General features: G+C 48.5%; 1 protein-coding gene across 2 annotated transcripts in view; it reads left to right on the forward strand.

The window, feature by feature from the left end:
* Positions 1 to 23948, forward strand: part of LOC146859173 (protein orai-2) — a 44190-nt gene that overhangs the window by 13932 nt on the left and 6310 nt on the right. For both annotated transcript variants that reach the window (XM_085649846.1, XM_085649847.1), the window contains exon 2: positions 5606 to 5838. In XM_085649846.1, the coding sequence (XP_085505972.1) occupies positions 5614 to 5838 (225 nt within the window). In that variant the 5' untranslated portion in view covers positions 5606 to 5613. The remainder of the gene's footprint in view (positions 1 to 5605; positions 5839 to 23948) is intronic.

Raw genomic sequence — 23948 nt, forward strand, 5'->3', positions numbered from 1 at the left:
GAAAGCTGGAGCCAGGCTCGAGCCTGATACCATTCTTTAGGACAGCTTGAGATCCTCTTGGACCCTCGAGCCCAAAGACAGCTCAGCTTTTATGTTGCTATTGTCTGCTACCTATGCTCGACCCCCATGTCCCAAAAATTATAGGAAAATGGCAAAAGAAACAGATGCACTTTTAGTGGTGGAATTGTACACTGTGGAACTAGAAACCAGTAGTCAATCCTGGCGTCCCTGCTTCTTACAAGTGAGTGATCCTTGGCAAATATTTTATTTTACCAATCCTCCATTTTTAATGATCACATATGAGAACACATTCCAAAATGCAATTTTAGGATGAGCACTGTACAAAAATGTCTTGTATAGATTATAATGTTGCTCCATCTAATAATCTAGACCACATAATATGGCATACACATGACTATAATGTGAGTAGCAGCCCTTTCAGCCACTGCATTGCTACACGCAGTTTGACCAACAGTAATGCCATAACCACAAACCGGTTGTGTTGTTTGGGTATATATGCTTCCTCTGTCACTGGAGGTCTACTATGTATGTTTTTAATGTTTTTCCCCAGAAGGTATCTCCTTACGTCCTGCAGCCATAGATATTTCCTCCCATCTCTGTCTCATTAGTTCTCAGGGCTCTTTAACATCAGCACTGTCTTCTTCTGTTGTAAGGCATCAGTCCTCTCATCAGTAACGCTCTTTACACCATGATCCTCTGTGGTGTAAATTTACATTCCTCTTGTAGCATTAGTTAGCTTCCTGTCTTTGAAGATTTGTAACTGGTTGCCTCAACACACTAATTTATTTTCTTTCTCTGTTTTGTCTCACATCCTCTTGGTGTTTCCGCTCTGGGCAAACAAGGATTGTGCAGGCACTCCAGGGGGTGAATTAGTTCAGCTAGACCTGAGCATTCTCTTAGTTACAGTATTTTTCTCCAAGGTCAGAACCTGCATAACCTGTTCTCGTAAATCGTTTTCAATTATTACTTGACCTTTTGCTGATTCCGGGAGCCCAGCCTCTCAATGGTTGTTCTGCCAGCTCCATGTGTCTATGTCTTCTTGACTGCAATGGTGCATAAAGCCTTCTTGCCTGTAAGTTTATTTTTCTTGGTTGAGTACTTTTTCCTCCATTGTCTCAAGTCTCCTGTGTAGCTGTAATTCAGCCTCTGAGACATTTCACTTTAAATTATTTTATTGCTTACATATCTGTTGTGATTGCGGTTGTGTTAATCTGGTGTCGTTTTGGAGCACATCTTGCTGCACTTTGTGGTGAAGCAGTAAGAAGTTTTCCCTTCCCTTTCCATTGTTCCCTTTTTTTGTTCCCCATTACACATCATTTGATAGATTTCCAGTTACACTCCAATTACCCAAACTATGATAATCTCGCAGGTTGCCTGGACCAATTTATTATAATATAAATAAATATTCACCAATTCTGGGGTTGGCTTCCTTCTCCTCAACAAAATATAATCGTAAGCAATTGGGGTATATCATCCCTCCTCTTCCCGAGCAATACATTATCACCTTTTTAAATATTTCCTTAATTCATTCTTTCAAGTTACACCTTGCCCAAGTCCCCTCATTGACCCCTAGCACCTTCATAGGAGTGTTTGAACTCTATCTGCGGACTCCATACGTTCTCTTCTCTTCACCGCCAAACTCCCTCCAGTAGCTGATGAATCCTAACTGAAAGAGTTCCAAATTTTTAAATCTACCCTGTTCCTCCTTTCCATCGACGTATACATAGCAAAGCAGCAGCTGTGCTCCAGTATGTATGTATGTATGTATGTATATATATAAATGTTTTCTTATAGTGAAAAGCAAGCCATAAGGCAGAGGAGTGCTGTACAGGGTCAAAGTCCAGCATAAAGTCAACGAGTGATCGGAGAGAGAGCTGGGCAGTGGACGGTGAATGCATTGTGATGTAGGGCTCTTTAACCTCTTCGACGCGCATGACGAACGGTTCCGTCATGCACGTCGGTTGCGCTGTGCGCATGACGGCACCGTTCCGTCATGGCCCCGCCCGCGCACGGAACCTTCAGCGTGGCGCGGAAATCCGCGCCGCGCTGAAGGGGTTAAAGAGGCGAGTCTTCAGATCTTTCCTAAATTGAAGCAGCACTAGGGCGGCTTTGATGGATGGGATGGGAAGTTGCCCTGATCCATGGAAAGGCCCGTTCCTTGTTATTTCTTTGTTACACATCTTCGTGTGCAGTCTGATGGGGTTCTGCCACAAATAACCAGAGAGTTGAAGCCTTGTTGTTCTCTCTTTAAGGTCACCTGGCCACAGTTTAAGCTTCCTTTCCCCAGTGTATTAATCCTGATCTTACAAGCTCCGAAGACTCCCCAGTCATCATCATCATGTCATCTTTATTCGGCTGTGAGCAACCATAAAAGTACACACAAAATAAAAACTCTCCAGTCATTGGGCCCTGGGTGTGTGCGGTCGGGAGAGGGAAGCACCGCCAGTGTGTTCTGCAGCCTTCCATACACTGACCAGCTTTGTCCAGCCTCGGTGATAAACCCACCCTTCTCTCCGATGTCTTACATCCCTTTATCTTCTACTCTGTCTTCTGGTCACGAATGGTTTGCGGAACAGAACTGTAGCGTAGCTTTACGAACTAAATCGCCTCAAGGCGCTTCTCGATGTTGGCCACACATGGATGATAAACAACCCAGCGACTTTTTGTCTTGGGCGTTAGTAAAAACCGTGTGAGTACACTGCGGATCTGCACAAACAAAGTATGTTCCCACACAGGCACTGGCAGCCAAATCTAGGCAAATATATATGCACATTTCTGTACATGGATTTCAAATGCACAGCAAATATTTCCTGATGCAAAGTAGAATCATAGCCTTGACTATCCTTTACTTCACGTGCACAGACCCACAGCTGGCCTTTCACCCACAGAATCTCTGGGTGGCAAACACTTGAATGGTACCTCGGTCCCCAAGAATCTCCCCGTTCTCATTGGCCACCTGAGAATAGTGAAACTATGGCCAGTTGCACACCCTGCGACTCGCTAACTTTAAGGATCTGCAGCCATTTTTGCATATTTATGAAACCCATTTTGCGATTTGGAAAGCTTCTCCCACAATGGGGTAAGAAGTGATTACTGATTCGGTACTTGAAAGAGGTGTGTTTTGGCGGTCCCTTTGAAATCGCAAATCTGTGACATATATATCAATTGTTTGGAACCGTAATTCCTGGCCATAAACCATTGACCAGTTGCCGACTTCCAAGTTGGGGTGGTAACTGGTTCGCAGAGTGGAAGTGGTCCTCTTTGAACCCCATGACCTTTGCTAATGTGGGTGCCAACTTTCGGGGGAGTCGTCAGCGGTCCGAGAGATCTTTGCCATCTCTCACTGAAGTTTTTCAAAAAGGAAACCTTTTTTCCGCAAGTAGCCCGCTTCGCTTCCTTTAAGGAAATCCGAGTGGTTAAAAATAAGTCGTTTTCCATTTGGAAATGCAATCACAGGGATGGTGGTCTGCTGTCCATTGTAGGCCACCGTCCTTGTCGCCAATTGCAGAGTATTGCAAATTGAGACCTGCTTAATAAATATTAATTAGACAGGACCTTCTACACGCTCTTGTGATTCCCTGTTTTGCGAACGGACCTTTTAGTACATAGGTCAGTTGGAAAAATAAAATTTGTTTTGTAAAAGTCAGTGCCCAGTTTGTGGCTGCCATTTATAAATCCAGTCTTCGTACATCTGGCCCTTATTCCTGGTGCCTAATTCAGAGTGGTTGAGCAATCTGAAAAATGTTTGGCAATTGAATTACTGTGTATTTATCCCATTTTTTTTAACATTAATGCAATATTACCGTATTTGTGCTAATATCACTTTCCAAGTGAGTTTATACTGCTTAACATCACAGAAATAATGCACCTGTTTACGACAATCAAACATTTCCTGAGGCACCACTCACAGACACACATGGATACTTGGGCCTCATTTATGAAAACTGTCACATTGCTGCGATAAAACACGGATGCAACCGTTTTCACTACGCCCTCCTTGCGACTTGATGGATGCACCGCATTTAAAGTATGGTGCTCCATGTCGCAAGGAATGACGGATACATCAGGAATCCTGACTTATCCGTCGGAGCAAAAGTCACACATTGCTGGAGTTGTGTCGCAAGCATGACGCAACTCCAGCAATGCATGGGGCAGGCCTGTCCCTATGGCTCTGCGTCACCCTTATGTCTGCCAGGATGCAGGGGTAAGGTTTTGATGCAGTGGCGTCCCAGAAGTGTTCACAGTGAAATCTCCTAGATTTCACTGCAACACTTCTACGACCCTTTTTTACGTCGGAACGTCCACCCTGCATACATTATACCTGATGCAGGTATAATGTGGCGCAAGGCTTTACAAGGTATCTGCTCAATAATACGCCTTGAGGATTTACTCAACTTATATTCATTAATTAAATAGTCACCGTAGTGAACTTCATTTCACAGAACTCAGACAAGGAACCAATTAGCGAAGTGACCACAGTTCATTTTTTCTATTGTTTATCTTTTATATTGTTTTATCTTAATAGATTTCAGTACTTTGATACAAAAAAACTTTTTTATGTACAATAAAGGAATCTACAATTTTCTTCATCTAAACAATGGCAACAAAAAACTACTGTCTCACTTCAGCACATATAAGCAGTAGTTAATGACACTTTTTTATAAACACATATGCACCATCCACAGTTGGACATATATCAAAATATTCTTCGTTTCAACATTTGTAATATCTGAAGACAACAAATGAAAGTTGTTTATAACAAAGAAGTGTCACAGCGTCGACGTTTCGGTCTCCTATCTGAAAGTTTTAATCACCGAGACCATCTTCAGGACCACAGTTGCACATGTATTCCCTCGCTAGCACTGAACCTTTTTAATTCATGTTTTCTCTCTTTATATATCTCTTTCACGGTCTTCCACCGCAGAGGCACTCAATCAGCTAGACAAAAAGACGGCAGCTATCGTCTGCGTTTCTTCAGTCTGTAATTTAATTTACTTAATCATTCGCCAGCTCCATTTCGCCTGCACAACTCGCCAGAAAGTCCGAGCAGCCTAGACGCGTCACCTTGAAAACATGGTGCAACATAACGCATTGTTTACACCGCCACTGTGTCACCAAAAGTGATGTTACGGCGGTGCAAAAGGGGTGCAAGGCCTTCATAAATACGGCCCTTGGTCTTTCTGGGTAAGTGAGGTGAGAGTAGGCTCCAATCACTCTGCAAGTTGAAGGGTTGCTCTGTTTCCTATCCCTGTCCTCGAGTACTTGCATAGAAGCCTACTACATCCACTGGCCTCCTTCTCGTCCCAGCACTGGCTGAGCGTCTGTCAGGCTCAACCAATACATGTAGGAGGTGGGGATCTAGTCCAATAGTAAAATTGTTTATCTCCCATAATTTTTAAGTCCATTATAGTGAGATTTGGGGGCGACTATCAACACTGCAGAAATTACTCATTTTCCCTAATTCCTTGTGGGGATCAGATATATTGGCACTGCCTCTATACAGTTACCATAAGTTCTCCCTCAAGGTGTGGTGTTTCGGTGCCTTTACAGCCTGACTAATGTTTCACCTTTTGTCTTCACATAGCATAAACCATGAGTAGCGAGTTGAATGTCCCTGGGGGCTCATCCACGCCTGCAAGCGCCGAGCACCAAAGCAAAGGCATGGATTACCGCGACTGGGTCCGGCGCAGCTACCTGGAGCTGGTGACGTCCAATCATCACTCGGTTCAGGCTCTCTCCTGGAGGAAGCTCTACCTCAGCCGTGCCAAGCTGAAGGCATCCAGCCGGACATCGGCTTTGCTCTCTGGCTTTGCAATGGTGAGTTTAAATGCCAATTTGGGAGGTCTGAGCTAGTATAAATTTTACTTTCTTTGCATGATTCTCCAAATTAACAATTCTTTATAAAGTTATCTAGCCTTAACAGGACTCTGTGAAAAAACTGTCCTCGCCACTAAACAAGGTTATAACTAACGTAAAGTTAAATTATTAAGAGTTGCTCCTAGCATGAAGGGCCAAGTAGCACAAAGAGTCTAACTGACTTGGCTTATATCAAACTATAGATAAACTATGTTATAAAAAGGCAAAATGGTAGAATAGTTGGAGTATAATGTGGTGTGTGGTCTCCTGCCATTTTTCTGTCCTAGTATGATTTTTAATCTAAGCTTGAAGCTGCTGGAGATATGCTGCAGGTCACAGCATCTCCATACATCTGCCATGCCTTATGAACACAGGGCCTAGTGGTCCACATACAACATGACAAGTGCCCTCCACTAGAATGAGGATACCGGTTAGGGTTGCCCTACTAAGTGATGCTGTGGCAGGAATATTTCTCAGAGCACATCTCTTCTAAGGAAAGCATCGCTAAGAAACCAAGACGGCATTGTACAAGGTCTACCTCTGGGAAAAGTAAAACCTTAATTGCCAGAAACCAATATAAGATCAACTGTTCAAGCATTTGTTTTCTCACACATGGATGAAGGCAACACGCTCAGGTCCAATTGCAGCCCCGGGGACCCTATTCCTGGCCAAAAATGCAAAGGAGGAGGGACACGCAGGTGGGAGCACGGGGGAGCAATGCCGGCTCTTGGTGGATGCAGGGAACCAGCTGGGGCAGCTCCTGTGGCCCCCAATGGTAGGGTGACCAGGCGTCCCGGTTTTGCCCGGACGGTCCCCGTTTTTCACCTGCTGTCCCGGCATATTTCAGGAAATTGAGCTCCTGTCCCGGTTTTAGAGAGGGCGACTGAAAACTGTGGGAGGTGCTTTTCATACTTTACAAAGCAGGGATAGTTAGCAGTTGTTTCAAGAAAGCAATTTAATTAACGGGCAGGCTTCTAGGTTTAAAAATTGCATTTTATGTATGTTCTAACTGCCTGTTCTGTAATTCTCTGCTGAGGAGCGCTGTCATTCTGTGCGCTTGCTTGAAGTAAAACTGCAGTCCTTCTTCTATTTTCGTGAAATGTCCCGGTTTTTGGCTTTAAAATTCTGGTCAGCCTACCCAATGGTAGTGTGGTGGGTATCCCGGTTGGGCACCTGGCAACAACCCTTCGTTTTCCAGGCCCTGGGAGATGGGGTCCCCATGTCTGAAATCAGCCTGGGGAGGGAGGCACGTACCCCCACCTCCTTAAATATGGTGCCACGCCCCAGGGGATGGGATCCCGAGGGCCTTGCAAGGCTTAGGGATGGGGACACCCAGGCTCCCTCCCCATTAATAAAGAAAGAGGCCCTGGGGGATGGTGTCGCCAGTTCCTTATAACGCTCGGGGAGGAGGGCCACATGGTACCCTACTCTCTTTAAAATATATACTACCCTGGGAGATAGGGCTCCTTGAAAAAAAGGCCTGTGAACAACTCCACACCAGTCGTGTGCAGTGAGGTGTTGGCTGCCTTTGGGGGGTTGACCACAGGACCAGGCCACAAGCCAAGCCTTATGGCCAACTCCCCACTGCGCATGGCCAAATATGACTTTATGTTAAAAAAAACCTAGAAATTGAATAAAGGTTAAAATTGCGTTCTAGTTAGGCTAGATGTTCAGTAACAGCGTAACGTTTTAAACTCTAAAATGCACGAAATTCACTGGTTATAGTTATTTCAAGTAACTATAACCTGTGCACTACAGTAATTATTACTTGTGCCCTCACCTTACACTGCTAATTATCCTACATATCACATCACTCATGACATCTTCTTTGACATAATTGATGATATCACTGTGCATGGCCGGGGGTGCCAGTTATAGTTATTTGAAGTAACTACAACTGGTGAATTTTGGTGGTATTAGAGTTTAAAACATTACGTTGTTACTGAACATTTCACCTAACTATAACTTTAATTCAACCTTTGTTTTTTGAGTGAAAAAAAATAACAAAAAAAAATATATACACACACATATTTGTATATGTACAGACACATTTATATATATATATATATATATATATACACACACATATAGGTAAGACAAATTTATATATATATTAATGTGGAGCAACGATCGTGGATTGAGGCATTACACCGAAGTTGGGGCACATTGTTCGGGCCTTATCTGTTGCAGTCATTAGTGCGCCACACAAAGGAGGCAATAATTGGGCACTACATCTCCCATAAGGCATATATACGTGAATAAGGGGCGTGACATTGTTTTAATGAGGGAGTGTTTTGCCCGCCTAAGCACGAACTTTCCAAGCCTCTGCCTCTGATGAAGAGAACTACTCGAAAAGCGTCAGGAGAGGGGAAAGCTGCCGATTTCGCTGGCTTGGGGTGAGATGCCATACCTCTAATAAAGGCTGGTGACCTGTTCGTTGGTCTTGGGTGCGGCTTATTGGGCTACCGATGTTTTGGAATCTACGAGGCGGACGCCCTTCCGCCAAGCACCCACCACCCCAGGATCCCAAGGGGGCCACAAGAACGGATGTACCATTCTTAATGTGGAGCAACGATCGAGGATTGAGGCATTACACCGAAACTGGGGCTCATTGTTCGGGCCTTATCTGTTGCAGTCATTAGTGGGCCACACCAAGGAGGCAATAATTGGGCACTACATCTCCCATAAGGCATACATACGTGAATAAGGGGTGTGACATTGTTTTAATGAGGGAGTGTTTTGCCCGCCTAAGCACGAACTTTCAAAGCCTCTGCCTCTGATGAAGAGAACTACTCGATACGCGTCAGGAGAGGGGAAAGCTGCTAATTTCGCTGGTTTGGGGTGAGATGCCATACCTTTAATAAAGGCTGGTAACCCGTTCGTTGGTCTTGGGTGTGGCTGATTGGGCTACCGATGTTTTGAAATATATATATATATATATATATATATATATGCATATTACCTACTGGTGACCCCCACCATATATATATATATATATATGGACATTGGCGTAACGAAAGTTGAGGGGGCCCCCCTGCCACGTACACGGAGGGGCTCCCTGCAGCTCTGGGCCCCCCGCACCGCTGGGGCTGCGGAGGCCTGTGTTACGCCCCGTATATGGAATTCCCGTATCCTTTCACCACCACTTTTCTTTTATCACAACAGGAGACGGCATCAATTGGTATGTTTCCACAATTCTTTTATTTTACAGCATTTCAAAAGTGCTTCGTGCTCATATGTCCGGACGATGCATTTCGGCGAAATAGCCTTCTACTTGCCCAACAAAATTTCATAGTGCAGAGTGTCTATTAAAAGGGAAACTTCCCTCCAGTTTTCTAATCCGACCCCCAATTTAAAGTCCATCTTGGACCTTACTTTAGTCTTAAAATTTTGGTGAAGTACCATTCGTTACTTAAACATGATCGTTGGAAAGCAGAACTCATATGCAAACCTCATAATTGGCAATATCAACATGTATTGCCTATTTACATTCATTATTGATGCGAAAACTGTGCATGACGAGTGCACGAGTTACAGTTACCTTATGGTATGAGTTATAGTTCCTTGAGTTAACTCTATCTGCCGAATTTCTATGGTTTTGTTTGTGTAAATTCTGAACCTAACTATAATATCCCTGTAACCTTTGTTTTTAGGTCGCACCTGGCGTTGCAGCACGCATGCGCTTCACGCTCTGCAAGGGCTTCTTGGAATCTATATAGTTTCAGAAGGGGACTTTAAGCCACGCCCCTGTTTTCAATTGGCTTGCGTCAGTGTTTATGTTAAACGCTGGCGTGTGATTGGAAATCGGGCATTTTTGTTACCGCCCTGTCTGATTTTAGGACGGCCCATTTCGACAGGCTGACGCCATCTTTGTTTCTGTGACGTAGGAGGGTGTGCTCCTAGCTTGTTATTTATATCAGTATCATATCTATAGCAACCGTAGTAATTGCTCTAATTACTCCCCTCTCATACAGCACGCGCAGTTTGTCTGTCCGGGGCTGGTGAGGTAGCTCAGTGCGCTAGGCGCTCGCTGTTGTGATCTGTGTGCCCCACTGCACCTCACACTGCACCAATCCTGGCGGGTGCGCGCACCTGTCACGCACGAGCCCGGTCAATTGAGTACTGCTGAGTTGGGCACCATTAACACCAGCTGTCTGCCCACAGTGCCACGAAGAACCTGCCATGGGAGAACGCGCTACATAAAACATTCCTTATTTAACGTGCTAGGGGAGCCGCTGCTCGGATGCAACAGCAGTCCACCGGCACCAACCCTACCAATATGCTGGCTGGATCCCCGCCTACTCCCCAGGATGGGCACTCTTTGCCATTTACACTGTGCCCTGACAATATACTGGCTGACTACCCGGAGACATTCACACGGACTGGGCCCGTGCCCGCCTGGCCTTGCTGCCCTTCAACATTTACACTTTCCTTGGCCAGTGACTAGATGTGTCTTGGCTCACATGGTGCCCTCTGTACAGACTCATCAGGAGATTAGACTCTCAGTCAGGGATGGGAGGGAGGGCTTCTGTGCTGCATGTACTCTTAACCCTTGCCAGCTGCCCAGATGTGGCTTTGTACAGCGTGCGCGCTCCATGCGGACTCATCGTGATGGCTGCCACTCCGATGGTAGGGGCGAGCCCCCTGGACCCGTTTGACCGCTCTACCCTGTAATGTTTGGACTCTCACTGCCCAGTGCCAAGATCTGGCTAGGCACCGAGCGCCTCTCATGCAGACTCCTGGTGATGGCAGCCTCTTATGTGGGGTGAGTCTTTACTCCGCAGTTATGGTCCTCCCTGTGCCCGGGAGAGGTGTACAGCCCGGCTTCCGTCTAGCCAGGTGCTGTGTTTATGGGTTCCCCATAGGTGCCCCTAATCCCCCCCCCCCCAGCCACCCCTGACTCCCCTGTGTGAGCTGAACAGATTTTAGAAGCATGTAGAGGCCACAGCCATGACCACCCAAGGTAGAGGCCTGCATGGCTCAGAAAGGTTAGTAAACAAATATATACCTAAGAGGTATCATCATTGCTAGATCAATTTTTAGATTTTTTTTTTCTTCAGCCAACACCGTGTTCCCATGACTTTGAGTGTCCTTTGTGGGGCAGTAGACAGGGTCACTGGTGGGTTGACAGCCTGCCTCAGACATTAGACATGGTTGTTCTGGACAAGAAGCATTCGCTTAGGTTCTATAGATTATCGACTAGTTCAGAATGGTGGCAGAGTGGGATTAGGTGGATTTTGCGATTATCCCGAACTGCATCGATTATCTGCCCCTTGACATCGGTATCTCGGTTCTATGTGATAGCCGCCGGTATTAACGTAAAGTATATTTACACCCTGGCTTCACTGAGTGCTACTGATTAACAGGATGGGATTCTGCCTTATCCGAACATCTTTTTCCATCCCACAGCACACTGAGTCCTTGCTCTTGGCTATCTCGGTTTCAACCCTATGTGTTGGGACACCGAGGAATTAAGAACTTCTCGGTCTGACTTTGTTTAGGGTAGGAGGAAGGGTCCTCACACTGCCCCGTTTTACCTGTCCCACAGCGACAAGGGTGCTGCACTTACCTTTCTTTTTTTGACCTGGACATGCTTTCCTTACTCCAATGCTGGTGCTTCTCTGTACAAATAATTTGCATTTTTTTATGGATTTAACTGTTTTTCCATTGTTGTGTGGCCTCGAACTCTGTCTTTTGATGTTTCCCATTTTCCCTTTTTGGATTTTTTTTCCTTTCCCTGTGGATATTTGCTGGTCCCTGCAAGTGATGGCGGCACACGGCAAAGGGAAGCGATCTCGAGCAGTCATTGAATCCAGATGATGCGTTGTTCCAGAAAGCGTCCTCACTGATGAGGCCAGTCTTTCTGCTTGTATGGTCTGCTAGCACAACAAGCATTGGCATAGGCAATAGGTCTCGCCTTTGGGACCTTATAAGTGTTTAGTTATCCAGCACAATATCCTTGGTGCAACAACATCAGCTGTTGCATGGCTAAACACTTCTAAGGTCCCAAAGGTGAGACCTATTGTCTATGCCAATGCTTGTTTAGTGTCTGTATCCTATAATATATATATATATATATATATATATATATATATATATATATATATGCCTCTGCCTTGCGAATTTGATGAGCAACGAAAATCAACAGAGAATGATGCCACCTAGGGTATAAAGGATTAACCTGGAGAATATTGGAGAGACCGTACTGGTTTTCGTTGCACTAAATGTTAAGTTTATTGGTAAAACTTTGAACAAACACTTAAGAAATGAAACTGTCCCTTTAAACTGGATTAATTGTCCTTTCTCGATGTCTCATTAGTTACGTTTAAAAAGCTAACGAACCCACCGTCTTTGTGGCGATTGGCATATGATTAAGGGTCGCTAGACTCGAAACGCGTAATGCCTGTTTGGTTTTATCTTTGAATAAACAACTATTTACAAGCACTGTTGGTGTGGCCCGTTTGACGCTGCTGGAGCGCGCCTTTTTCTGTGGATGTTAAAGAGGTGTCTGACACACCTCAACCGGGCCCCAAATTCGCAAGGCAGAGGCATTTCTTTTGTCAGAGGTATGGTGGAAGCTGAAAGCTTAATTGAAATGCCCGCCGGCTGCGACACTGAACATGAACTAAAAGCTGTTGGAAGGGCCGATGTGTAAGGCCCGCCTCATTTTTGGATGTGAACAGATTGAGCAGCCAGGATTTGCGAGAGGAATGTTCCTATGCACTTCGTGCTTGTTTTTATTGAAAAGACGAACTACAAGCTGACGAAGAAGTCTGTGGTAGTGAAATTTCTCCTGATAAAGACTGTGGCCGAGGTATGGAACTATTCTTTCACAGCATGTTTTGCTCTTGGAACACAGTTAAGTCAGGAAAATTTTGCCAAAATCGACATTGGGAACCAGTAAAGTAAGGAGGACAGTCATGAGGTATTGTGGGAGATGGAGTCCCGAAAATTATAATGAATAATGAAATGAAATGAGCAACGAAAATCAACAGAGAATGATGCCACCTAGGGTATAAAGGATTAACCTGGAGAATATTGGAGAGACCGTACTGGTTTTCGTTGCACTAAATGTTAAGTTTATTGGTAAAACTTTGAACAAACACTTAAGAAATGAAACTGTCCCTTTAAACTGGATTAATTGTCCTTTCTCGATGTCTCATTAGTTACGTTTAAAAAGCTAACGAACCCACCGTCTTTGTGGCGATTGGCATATGATTAAGGGTCGCTAGACTCGAAACGCGTAATGCCTGTTTGGTTTTATCTTTGAATAAACAACTATTTACAAGCACTGTTGGTGTGGCCCGTTTGACGCTGCTGGAGCGCGCCTTTTTCTGTGGATGTTAAAGAGGTGTCTGACACACCTCAACCGGGCCCCAAATTCGCAAGGCAGAGGCATTTCTTTTGTCAGAGGTATGGTGGAAGCTGAAAGCTTAATTGAAATGCCCGCCGGCTGCGACACTGAACATGAACTAAAAGCTGTTGGAAGGGCCGATGTGTAAGGCCCGCCTCATTTTTGGATGTGAACAGATTGAGCAGCCAGGATTTGCGAGAGCAATGTTCCTATGCACTTCGTGCTTGTTTTTATTGAAAAGACGAACTACAAGCTGACGAAGAAGTCTGTGGTAGTGAAATTTCTCCTGATAAAGACTGTGGCCGAGGTATGGAACTATTCTTTCACAGCATGTTTTGCTCTTGGAACACAGTTAAGTCAGGAAAATTTTGCCAAAATCGACATTGGGAACCAGTAAAGTAACGAGGACAGTCATGAGGTATTGTGGGAGATGGAGTCCCGAAAATTATAATGAATAATGAAATGAAATGAGCAACGAAAATCAACAGAGAATGATGCCACCTAGGGTATAAAGGATTAACCTGGAGAATATTGGAGAGACCGTACTGGTTTTCGTTGCACTAAATGTTAAGTTTATTGGTAAAACTTTGAACAAACACTTAAGAAATGAAACTGTCCCTTTAAACTGGATTAATTGTCCTTTCTCGATGTCTCATTAGTTACGTTTAAAAAGCTAACGAACCCACCGTCTTTGTGGCGATTGGCATATGATTAAGGGTCGCTAGACTCGAAACGCGTAATGCCTGTTTGGTTTTATCTTTGAATAAACAACTATTTACAAGCACTGTTGGTGTGGCCCGTTTGACGCTGCTGGAGCGCGCCTTTTTCTGTGGATGTTAAAGAGGTGTCTGACACACCTCAACCGGGCCCCAAATTCGCAAGGCAGAGGCATTTCTTTTGTCAGAGGTATGGTGGAAGCTGAAAGCTTAATTGAAATGCCCGCCGGCTGCGACACTGAACATGAACTAAAAGCTGTTGGAAGGGCCGATGTGTAAGGCCCGCCTCATTTTTGGATGTGAACAGATTGAGCAGTGTTAGAAATGGGATTTCTGGTTGGCTAGGGCTTGCGCCAAAGCCAGGCAGAAACCACCACTCTAGTCAGGGCAAGGAAGTTACACGCCAAAGATAACCCCTGCTCACCCCCTTGGTAGCTTGGCACGAGCAGACAGGCTTATCCCTGAGGCGATGTGTAAAGCGTTTGCGCGCGCACCCAGCAACAACACCCAAGGCCCACCACAAAGGAAACTCCACACAAGGTATTATATAAAAATAACCTTTGTATTATACACAACACATTAGATAAAAACACACACTTTACAATGTGCCAACAGGCACGGGCAGAATTTACAAGGGATTATATATACAGGGGACAGGGCCACATGGACCACTGTCAGGAATTAGCACTTTGTAGGAATAATATTTGAGAACATAGCACACAATCACTGGAGCACTAAAAATAGAACATGTAGCACACAACCAGTAACTACTGGTATCAGAACGTACCACCTACGCAACCCTAACCACCTTTAGGAATACCACGCAGGGAACTAGGACCTCACTAGTACCACCTGTACTAAGGAGAAAACAACCACCTAAGTATCACTCTACCTGTAGGGGTCTAAGCACATAAACACAGGATGCATAAAATACAGTTAGAGGTGTAAAGCAAAGCACATGACGCATAAACATACATTCAGAGGTGCAGGTTAGGAACAATGGCGCCAAAACTCACATTAGCCACTACTGTGGCAGTCCCTGGGCCAACTGGCCTGGTAGGGGCAAGGACGCCCTGCGTCCAGAAAGTCAGGGTCAAGGCTGCGCAGGAGGCACAGTCCAAAACTCCGAGGGCCCCAACCTAAACGATGCAGCTGCCCACTAAGTGCTGGGCAGCTGGAGAAAGTAAACGTGGGCACCACTGTGCCTGGAAAACAACTCTTGTCGCTCCCGTGGAGCCTCCCTGGGCTCTAAAACACGAACTGCCCTCTAGAGCCTCAACCGGCTCTGCACTGGTACTGTACTGCGACGTTGGAGCCTCGCTGGGCTCGTGAACACGTGGGGGCGACCCACTGCCTTCCGGGGCCGCCCTAGTATGCCCACGGGTGTCCCCCCTTCGTTGGAGTCACCCTGGACTCTGAGGAAATATAGCGCCCCTCGTTGGAGCCGCAACCGGCTCTGCACGAACAATGCCTTCTGGGAGCCTCACAGGCTCTACTACTCTCAGCCCCCGTCGTTGGAGCCTCACGGGGCTCGTGAGCACAGCCCCCTGCACCCCCCCAGCAGATGCGCGGAGTCCCCCAGCCCTCTAGGCACTCACCGGCTGCTCGGGGGACTCCCGCGTCGTCTCCGCTCTCCGGGGAAGGCTCCGAGGCTTCTCTGCAACGCGGAGGGGCAGGCACCGACAATGTGCCTCGCGCCCCCTCCGCATCAGCTCCGGCCGCACTTCTCCTCTCAGTCCAGCGCGGGGTAGGCTCCCGCCTGGATCCTAACTTCTTCGACCGGGCTGCGACCGCGGTGCTTGGCAGGAGGCGGGGTAGGCTCCCGCCCTCCTGCTTCCTGTTCTGGGTGTCCCGGAGGCCCGCCCTCAACCCGCCTGACTTCCGGTTTCAGCCTGGGCTGCAGCGGTGATTTTCCCGGCGATAAGAGGGGTAGGCTCCCTCGCAATACACGCAAATAAGCGGGGTGGGCACCCGCAAGCGGACTCAAACACGGCAGAATCGCGGGGTGGGCTCCCGCTTTACAACCGGCAAAAGCGGGGGAATCCCTATGTCGGGGTTCCCTTGCAGCTTGTCGTAGAGCCGCGCTACGGGCCAAATTGACGGCGCTCTGCAGGGAAAGCGCCTCTCGGTGCTTGGGCCACAACCAGAGCACTTCTAGCGCTATAAGGGAAATAAAAGCGCTTCCAAGCGCCTAGGGACACAGATAGAGCACTCCCAGCGCTCCAGCCCAAAAAGCACCACAAAGTCCAACAAAGTTCTTCCCTGCATGCAGCAGGGCAGGGGTGGGGGCAAGGCTGGACCCAGAGCCAGCTCACTGGGCCTCCAGGCAGGGAGGCAGTCCAGGTGGCGGTCCTCTGGTCCAGCAGCAGCAGCAGCCCCCCCTCAGGTAAGATCCTGGCAGAGAACAGTTTCTGTGGGGACACAGCCCCATTTTTATACAGCCAAACCCTTTGTTCTGGGTTCAGGGTGAGGGGGAAAACCAGTCGCAGCTGGTTGGGGAGCACCCTTGATGTGCTCAGCCCCTCACTCTATTCACTGGCAGGGCTAGGGTCGTCAGTCGCACCACAGGGGGCGGGGCCAGCATTGTGTTTGGAAAACCCTGTCCTATTCAGGACCCAGGTGGACTCCTCCCACCCATCTAGCTGCTGATCTCCCCATTCACCACTGGGTGACTCATCCTGACACTGGGGAATCCCTAGCCCGTCACATGACACGACCAGCCAATCACGCGACAGACACACTGCACACCGAAGTGCCCACTTCTAGAAGTGGCACTTCCACACTAGGTACATGCACGCCGCACACATCATCGCGCAGCATTCACTCCCACGAGTCCGCACATACCAAACTCGGGCCTGCACACCCCACGCATCAGGAACTACTAGGGACACATACATTCCCCATGCATTCCTATGGGAGGGCAGGCCTATCTCACCTCATGCACTCAGAGCACGCACGCACTTTACCCTGGGACACAGGGAAAGTGCGCAGAAACCAACCAATCACCACACCAAGTCACCAGTAAAAATCAAAAAAGTTCAGGGGTGAACCTGCCAGAAGGGCCAAGTCCAACACAACCCCCTTCCAGCCAAAACGCAGGGCAGCCCAATCACCACCGTGATGGACTTCCCTGCTTGGGGCGATAGAACACGGACGCGGGCCCGCAACTGCAGGGACACCCTCCGGTTCTACGCCACGGCGAACCCATGGAATTCTTTCTAACACCACTGTCTGGACCAACTGGGCTACCCCACTGGTACTCCCAAGCTGTCCGCGGCCAAGACCAGGCCCTAGGCCACCCAGGTGCCACTGGTCTTTGCCTAACCACAGAGTGGGGGGTAGTAACCCCTGGCACATAGCGGCCATTCTCCACTCTTCCTCTCTGAAAGACAGGACTAGACTGCCACTGGTTCTCCAGCCTAGGGTCTACACCCTCAGGCAGACCAGGAGTCTCAGGGAAGGCTCTCCTCCCCCTACCTCTTCTCCTAGGGTTCCTCCTCCTCTGGCGAGGGGTACACCTAGAACGCCATTCCAACCCAGGGTTTAACCCCTCAGGTTGTACCGGGGGCAGAGGTGGGCTCTCCCACCCTCTGCACCCCCTTCCAGAACCCTGCTCCCTACCAACTGGGGCGGTACCTCTGGAAGAAGAACTGGTCGGGACGCTGATTACAGACGTCCCACCCTTCAGGTCAGGCTGATCCCGAACCTGGCCTTCCAACCTCCGGCCTAGAACCTTTGGTGGAATAATTGCCTGGCACTCCAGGACTTCTGGGGATCTCCACTCCATCCCCCTGAGGCTATCAAATGACACGTATGTCGAGCGACTGTCTGTCTGGCGCTGATCTCCCGTCCCCTGTCCACCTGACAGTGCGCGGAGATCCCCCAGAACAGAAGTGGTGTCACCCTGGTCACTACACGGGATCCTAGCCCAACTGGGAAGTCCCTGACCCACTGGCTCTTCCACTGGGGAACTCATCCCCCAATCACTCACGCTGGACTCCTGTACCCTCCCTACCGGAGCTGTACTGCCAGCCTCTAGAACCACAGGAGCCCTGGTTACAGGTGCCCCAGGTCCTCCACTCACTAAGAGATCTTCCTCAAGTGGACTAACAGGACAGCCTAGGTCCCCAACTTGGTGTTCCCTCATGAAACCATCCAAGTCCTGAGGCAGGGTTTCGGGCGTCTGGGGACCCTCGGTCACCCCCTCACTCCTGCTCCACTGAGCCAGGCAGTGAGCCCCTACACCCTCCTCGCTATCCTGGGACCTAGCTGGGCTACACTGAGCCTCCTCCACCACGCTGGGCTGGAGGATCTCTGACCCACTATTGTTGGAATCACTCACTAATGACACTAGAGAACCTCTGGCCCTTTCCCAGCGGTCTGCTTCCTCTGCAAGTTCAAATGGACAAAAAGAGTTATACCTCAACAGGTGTTGGCGCAACCCTGGAGAACAACTACTGAGCATCTGCTCTTTGATAATCATATTTAGTACTCCATCCAAATCCTGCTCCGGGTTAAACACCAACCAGTCCACCAGTGCATCATGACATTCCTCCACAGCCTCCTCCCAAGACTGGTGAGACAGCTTCTTACTGCCCCTGAACTTCAACCTACATTCCTCCTCTCGGGAACAAGGTACCACACTCGGGGGACTGGGACTCTCTGTACTGCACTTTATATCGCTGCCCCCCCTGGACTCCACCCTCACTGGGGAATCCAGAAAACTACCACTATACTCAGGGGACAAGGAAAGGGATGAGGCGCTATCTCCTACGCTGGACCCAGCAAGGGACTCCCTACCTACGGGGTCCTCACTCTCTACTGGAGTCCAGGTACTGTCATCTTCTTCTAAATCTTCAGGGCTCCCCACGGACCCACCACCCTCCAGGTGTGAGGCCCGGGCCCTTTCTTCCTCACTGCGCTCACGTTCCCATTCATCTGCTTGCCATCCAATCATGTAGTTCCTCAATTCGTACACAGTGTCTGACTCGCTCACCCCTATGTTTCTCTCTCTACAGAACCTTTCCAACTCCTGCATACTGTAATAAACTAGATCACTGAGATCAAAAGCAGGCTCCATTCTGGCAGACGTTCTAGAGAAAAGATCACACAGGGAACCTAGGGGTCTGAGCTTAACAGGAGTACACACTTCACAAAAAGACTCAGCAAGCTCTCTAACCCAGAGAACTCACACTCACTTGCCTAGTGCCACACACCATTCATCCACACACAACCCTCCCTTCGGACTGGTAAGGCAGTTTCTACCACCCCTGATTCCTCAACCTGACCACCACGTGACACAGGTACCAACTCTGGGCGCAGGGCGGGGGACAAATGTACAGGACACTATTACGCTGCCACCACTGGATCCCACCCTCTGGTGAATCCAGAAAACACAATGCACTAAGGGGGATGATCTACCCTCCCGAGCTAGGGACACCTAACTCACAGTGCACAAAAACACATTTCCAAAGAAATGACAATTAAAAACAAACTTAGAACAATAATCCCTATACCATGTGATTTATCTAAATGCAGAGTTTTGTAGTGCGGCCAGTTGCCGCTGCGGTACAGCGCAAACGCAAGTCCCAATCCCACCGCTGATCACCAATGTTAGAAATGGGATTTCTGGTTGGCTAGGGCTTGCGCCAAAGCCAGGCAGAAACCACCACTCTAGTCAGGGCAAGGAAGTTACACGCCAAAGATAACCCCTGCTCACCCCCTTGGTAGCTTGGCACGAGCAGACAGGCTTATCCCTGAGGCGATGTGTAAAGCGTTTGCGCGCGCACCCAGCAACAACACCCAAGGCCCACCACAAAGGAAACTCCACACAAGGTATTATATAAAAATAACCTTTGTATTATACACAACACATTAGATAAAAACACACACTTTACAATGTGCCAACAGGCACGGGCAGAATTTACAAGGGATTATATATACAGGGGACAGGGCCACATGGACCACTGTCAGGAATTAGCACTTTGTAGGAATAATATTTGAGAACATAGCACACAATCACTGGAGCACTAAAAATAGAACATGTAGCACACAACCAGTAACTACTGGTATCAGAACGTACCACCTACGCAACCCTAACCACCTTTAGGAATACCACGCAGGGAACTAGGACCTCACTAGTACCACCTGTACTAAGGAGAAAACAACCACCTAAGTATCACTCTACCTGTAGGGGTCTAAGCACATAAACACAGGATGCATAAAATACAGTTAGAGGTGTAAAGCAAAGCACATGACGCATAAACATACATTCAGAGGTGCAGGTTAGGAACAATGGCGCCAAAACTCACATTAGCCACTACTGTGGCAGTCCCTGGGCCAACTGGCCTGGTAGGGGCAAGGACGCCCTGCGTCCAGAAAGTCAGGGTCAAGGCTGCGCAGGAGGCACAGTCCAAAACTCCGAGGGCCCCAACCTAAACGATGCAGCTGCCCACTAAGTGCTGGGCAGCTGGAGAAAGTAAACGTGGGCACCACTGTGCCTGGAAAACAACTCTTGTCGCTCCCGTGGAGCCTCCCTGGGCTCTAAAACACGAACTGCCCTCTAGAGCCTCAACCGGCTCTGCACTGGTACTGTACTGCGACGTTGGAGCCTCGCTGGGCTCGTGAACACGTGGGGGCGACCCACTGCCTTCCGGGGCCGCCCTAGTATGCCCACGGGTGTCCCCCCTTCGTTGGAGTCACCCTGGACTCTGAGGAAATATAGCGCCCCTCGTTGGAGCCGCAACCGGCTCTGCACGAACAATGCCTTCTGGGAGCCTCACAGGCTCTACTACTCTCAGCCCCCGTCATTGGAGCCTCACGGGGCTCGTGAGCACAGCCCCCTGCACCCCCCCAGCAGATGCGCGGAGTCCCCCAGCCCTCTAGGCACTCACCGGCTGCTCGGGGGACTCCCGCGTCGTCTCCGCTCTCCGGGGAAGGCTCCGAGGCTTCTCTGCAACGCGGAGGGGCAGGCACCGACAATGTGCCTCGCGCCCCCTCCGCATCAGCTCCGGCCGCACTTCTCCTCTCAGTCCAGCGCGGGGTAGGCTCCCGCCTGGATCCTAACTTCTTCGACCGGGCTGCGACCGCGGTGCTTGGCAGGAGGCGGGGTAGGCTCCCGCCCTCCTGCTTCCTGTTCTGGGTGTCCCGGAGGCCCGCCCTCAACCCGCCTGACTTCCGGTTTCAGCCTGGGCTGCAGCGGTGATTTTCCCGGCGATAAGAGGGGTAGGCTCCCTCGCAATACACGCAAATAAGCGGGGTGGGCACCCGCAAGCGGACTCAAACACGGCAGAATCGCGGGGTGGGCTCCCGCTTTACAACCGGCAAAAGCGGGGGAATCCCTATGTCGGGGTTCCCTTGCAGCTTGTCGTAGAGCCGCGCTACGGGCCAAATTGACGGCGCTCTGCAGGGAAAGCGCCTCTCGGTGCTTGGGCCACAACCAGAGCACTTCTAGCGCTATAAGGGAAATAAAAGCGCTTCCAAGCGCCTAGGGACACAGATAGAGCACTCCCAGCGCTCCAGCCCAAAAAGCACCACAAAGTCCAACAAAGTTCTTCCCTGCATGCAGCAGGGCAGGGGTGGGGGCAAGGCTGGACCCAGAGCCAGCTCACTGGGCCTCCAGGCAGGGAGGCAGTCCAGGTGGCGGTCCTCTGGTCCAGCAGCAGCAGCAGCCCCCCCTCAGGTAAGATCCTGGCAGAGAACAGTTTCTGTGGGGACACAGCCCCATTTTTATACAGCCAAACCCTTTGTTCTGGGTTCAGGGTGAGGGGGAAAACCAGTCGCAGCTGGTTGGGGAGCACCCTTGATGTGCTCAGCCCCTCACTCTATTCACTGGCAGGGCTAGGGTCGTCAGTCGCACCACAGGGGGCGGGGCCAGCATTGTGTTTGGAAAACCCTGTCCTATTCAGGACCCAGGTGGACTCCTCCCACCCATCTAGCTGCTGATCTCCCCATTCACCACTGGGTGACTCATCCTGACACTGGGGAATCCCTAGCCCGTCACATGACACGACCAGCCAATCACGCGACAGACACACTGCACACCGAAGTGCCCACTTCTAGAAGTGGCACTTCCACACTAGGTACATGCACGCCGCACACATCATCGCGCAGCATTCACTCCCACGAGTCCGCACATACCAAACTCGGGCCTGCACACCCCACGCATCAGGAACTACTAGGGACACATACATTCCCCATGCATTCCTATGGGAGGGCAGGCCTATCTCACCTCATGCACTCAGAGCACGCACGCACTTTACCCTGGGACACAGGGAAAGTGCGCAGAAACCAACCAATCACCACACCAAGTCACCAGTAAAAATCAAAAAAGTTCAGGGGTGAACCTGCCAGAAGGGCCAAGTCCAACAAGCAGCCAGGATTTGCGAGAGGAATGTTCCTATGCACTTCGTGCTTGTTTTTATTGAAAAGACGAACTACAAGCTGACGAAGAAGTCTGTGGTAGTGAAATTTCTCCTGATAAAGACTGTGGCCGAGGTATGGAACTATTTTTTCACAGCATGTTTTGCTCTTGGAACACAGTTAAGTCAGGAAAATTTTGCCAAAATCGACATTGGGAACCAGTAAAGTAACGAGGACAGTCATGAGGTATTGTGGGAGATGGAGTCCCGAAAATTATAATGAATAATGAAATGAAATGAGCAACGAAAATCAACAGAGAATGATGCCACCTAGGGTATAAAGGATTAACCTGGAGAATATTGGAGAGACCGTACTGGTTTTCGTTGCACTAAATGTTAAGTTTATTGGTAAAACTTTGAACAAACACTTAAGAAATGAAACTGTCCCTTTAAACTGGATTAATTGTCCTTTCTCGATGTCTCATTAGTTACGTTTAAAAAGCTAACGAACCCACCGTCTTTGTGGCGATTGGCATATGATTAAGGGTCGCTAGACTCGAAACGCGTAATGCCTGTTTGGTTTTATCTTTGAATAAACAACTATTTACAAGCACTGTTGGTGTGGCCCGTTTGACGCTGCTGGAGCGCGCCTTTTTCTGTGGATATATATATATATATATATATATATATATATATTATATATTACCTACTGGTGGCCACCAATAGGTAGTTATATTTAGTACCTTGTTTCCATAGAAAAAGCGTTTTATGACTTGCCTGTATCCTTGGCGCCACTTAACGATTCTTCACGAATTTCTTTTTTAAAAGTGTCATAGTAAGACTTGCTGTGCATGGAAAGTTTGGAGCTCATCCGTGAATCGGGAGCAGAGAAAAAGGGGTGGTCAATAAAATTGTTTTTCAATGTTAATTTCAATAGGGAATTTTGAACATGACTACAGCCCGAAGTGCTGGATGGAAATACACCAAACTTGGCAGAAAGATAGCTCTTGGTTCAGAAAGAGTGCTTTTTTGTTATTTAGTGTAAATCCATTCAGTAGTTTTTGAGATTTTAAATAGAATCCAAATTTGTATATCTAGAGTCGCAGACCCTACTTGAGTGCCCGCCCCAGCAGCGGTGCTGTGATTGGCTGGCCGCAACCTGTGTAGAAAGTTGTTGCCTCCATTCTATAACACAGTACAATGTTCGGGGGGATGGAAATAGACCTTGTAAAGTATATAAGGGGTCAGGGTAGGGGTACCCTGACCCCATGGGTGCATTGTAGGAGTCTCTTAGAGACCCCTTATGAGTTTTAAAATTCCGCAAACTGAAGACTTGTCGCAACGCTCAGCACGGCCCCCGTGCAGCGTCACAATGGAGTCACGAACCTTGGTGAACAAATGAAAAATATATACATTGAGATGCTCGCCCTCTAATGCATACATCTGTAGACCCACACAGAGTAATGCACACACTCACAGACCCACTCACAGACTTATGCACCCATTCACAGACGCACTCAAAGACTGATACAGCCTCTCACAGACACACTCGGAGAATCATTCACCCCTTCACCGAGCCACTCATAGCCTCATGCATCCACTCACAGACCCTCTCACAACCACTCACAAATGTACTCCGAG

The sequence above is a fragment of the Triturus cristatus genome, chromosome 3_2 (genome assembly GCF_964204655.1).
Source record: "Triturus cristatus chromosome 3_2, aTriCri1.1, whole genome shotgun sequence".
In the NCBI taxonomy this organism is placed as follows: domain Eukaryota; kingdom Metazoa; phylum Chordata; class Amphibia; order Caudata; family Salamandridae; genus Triturus; species Triturus cristatus.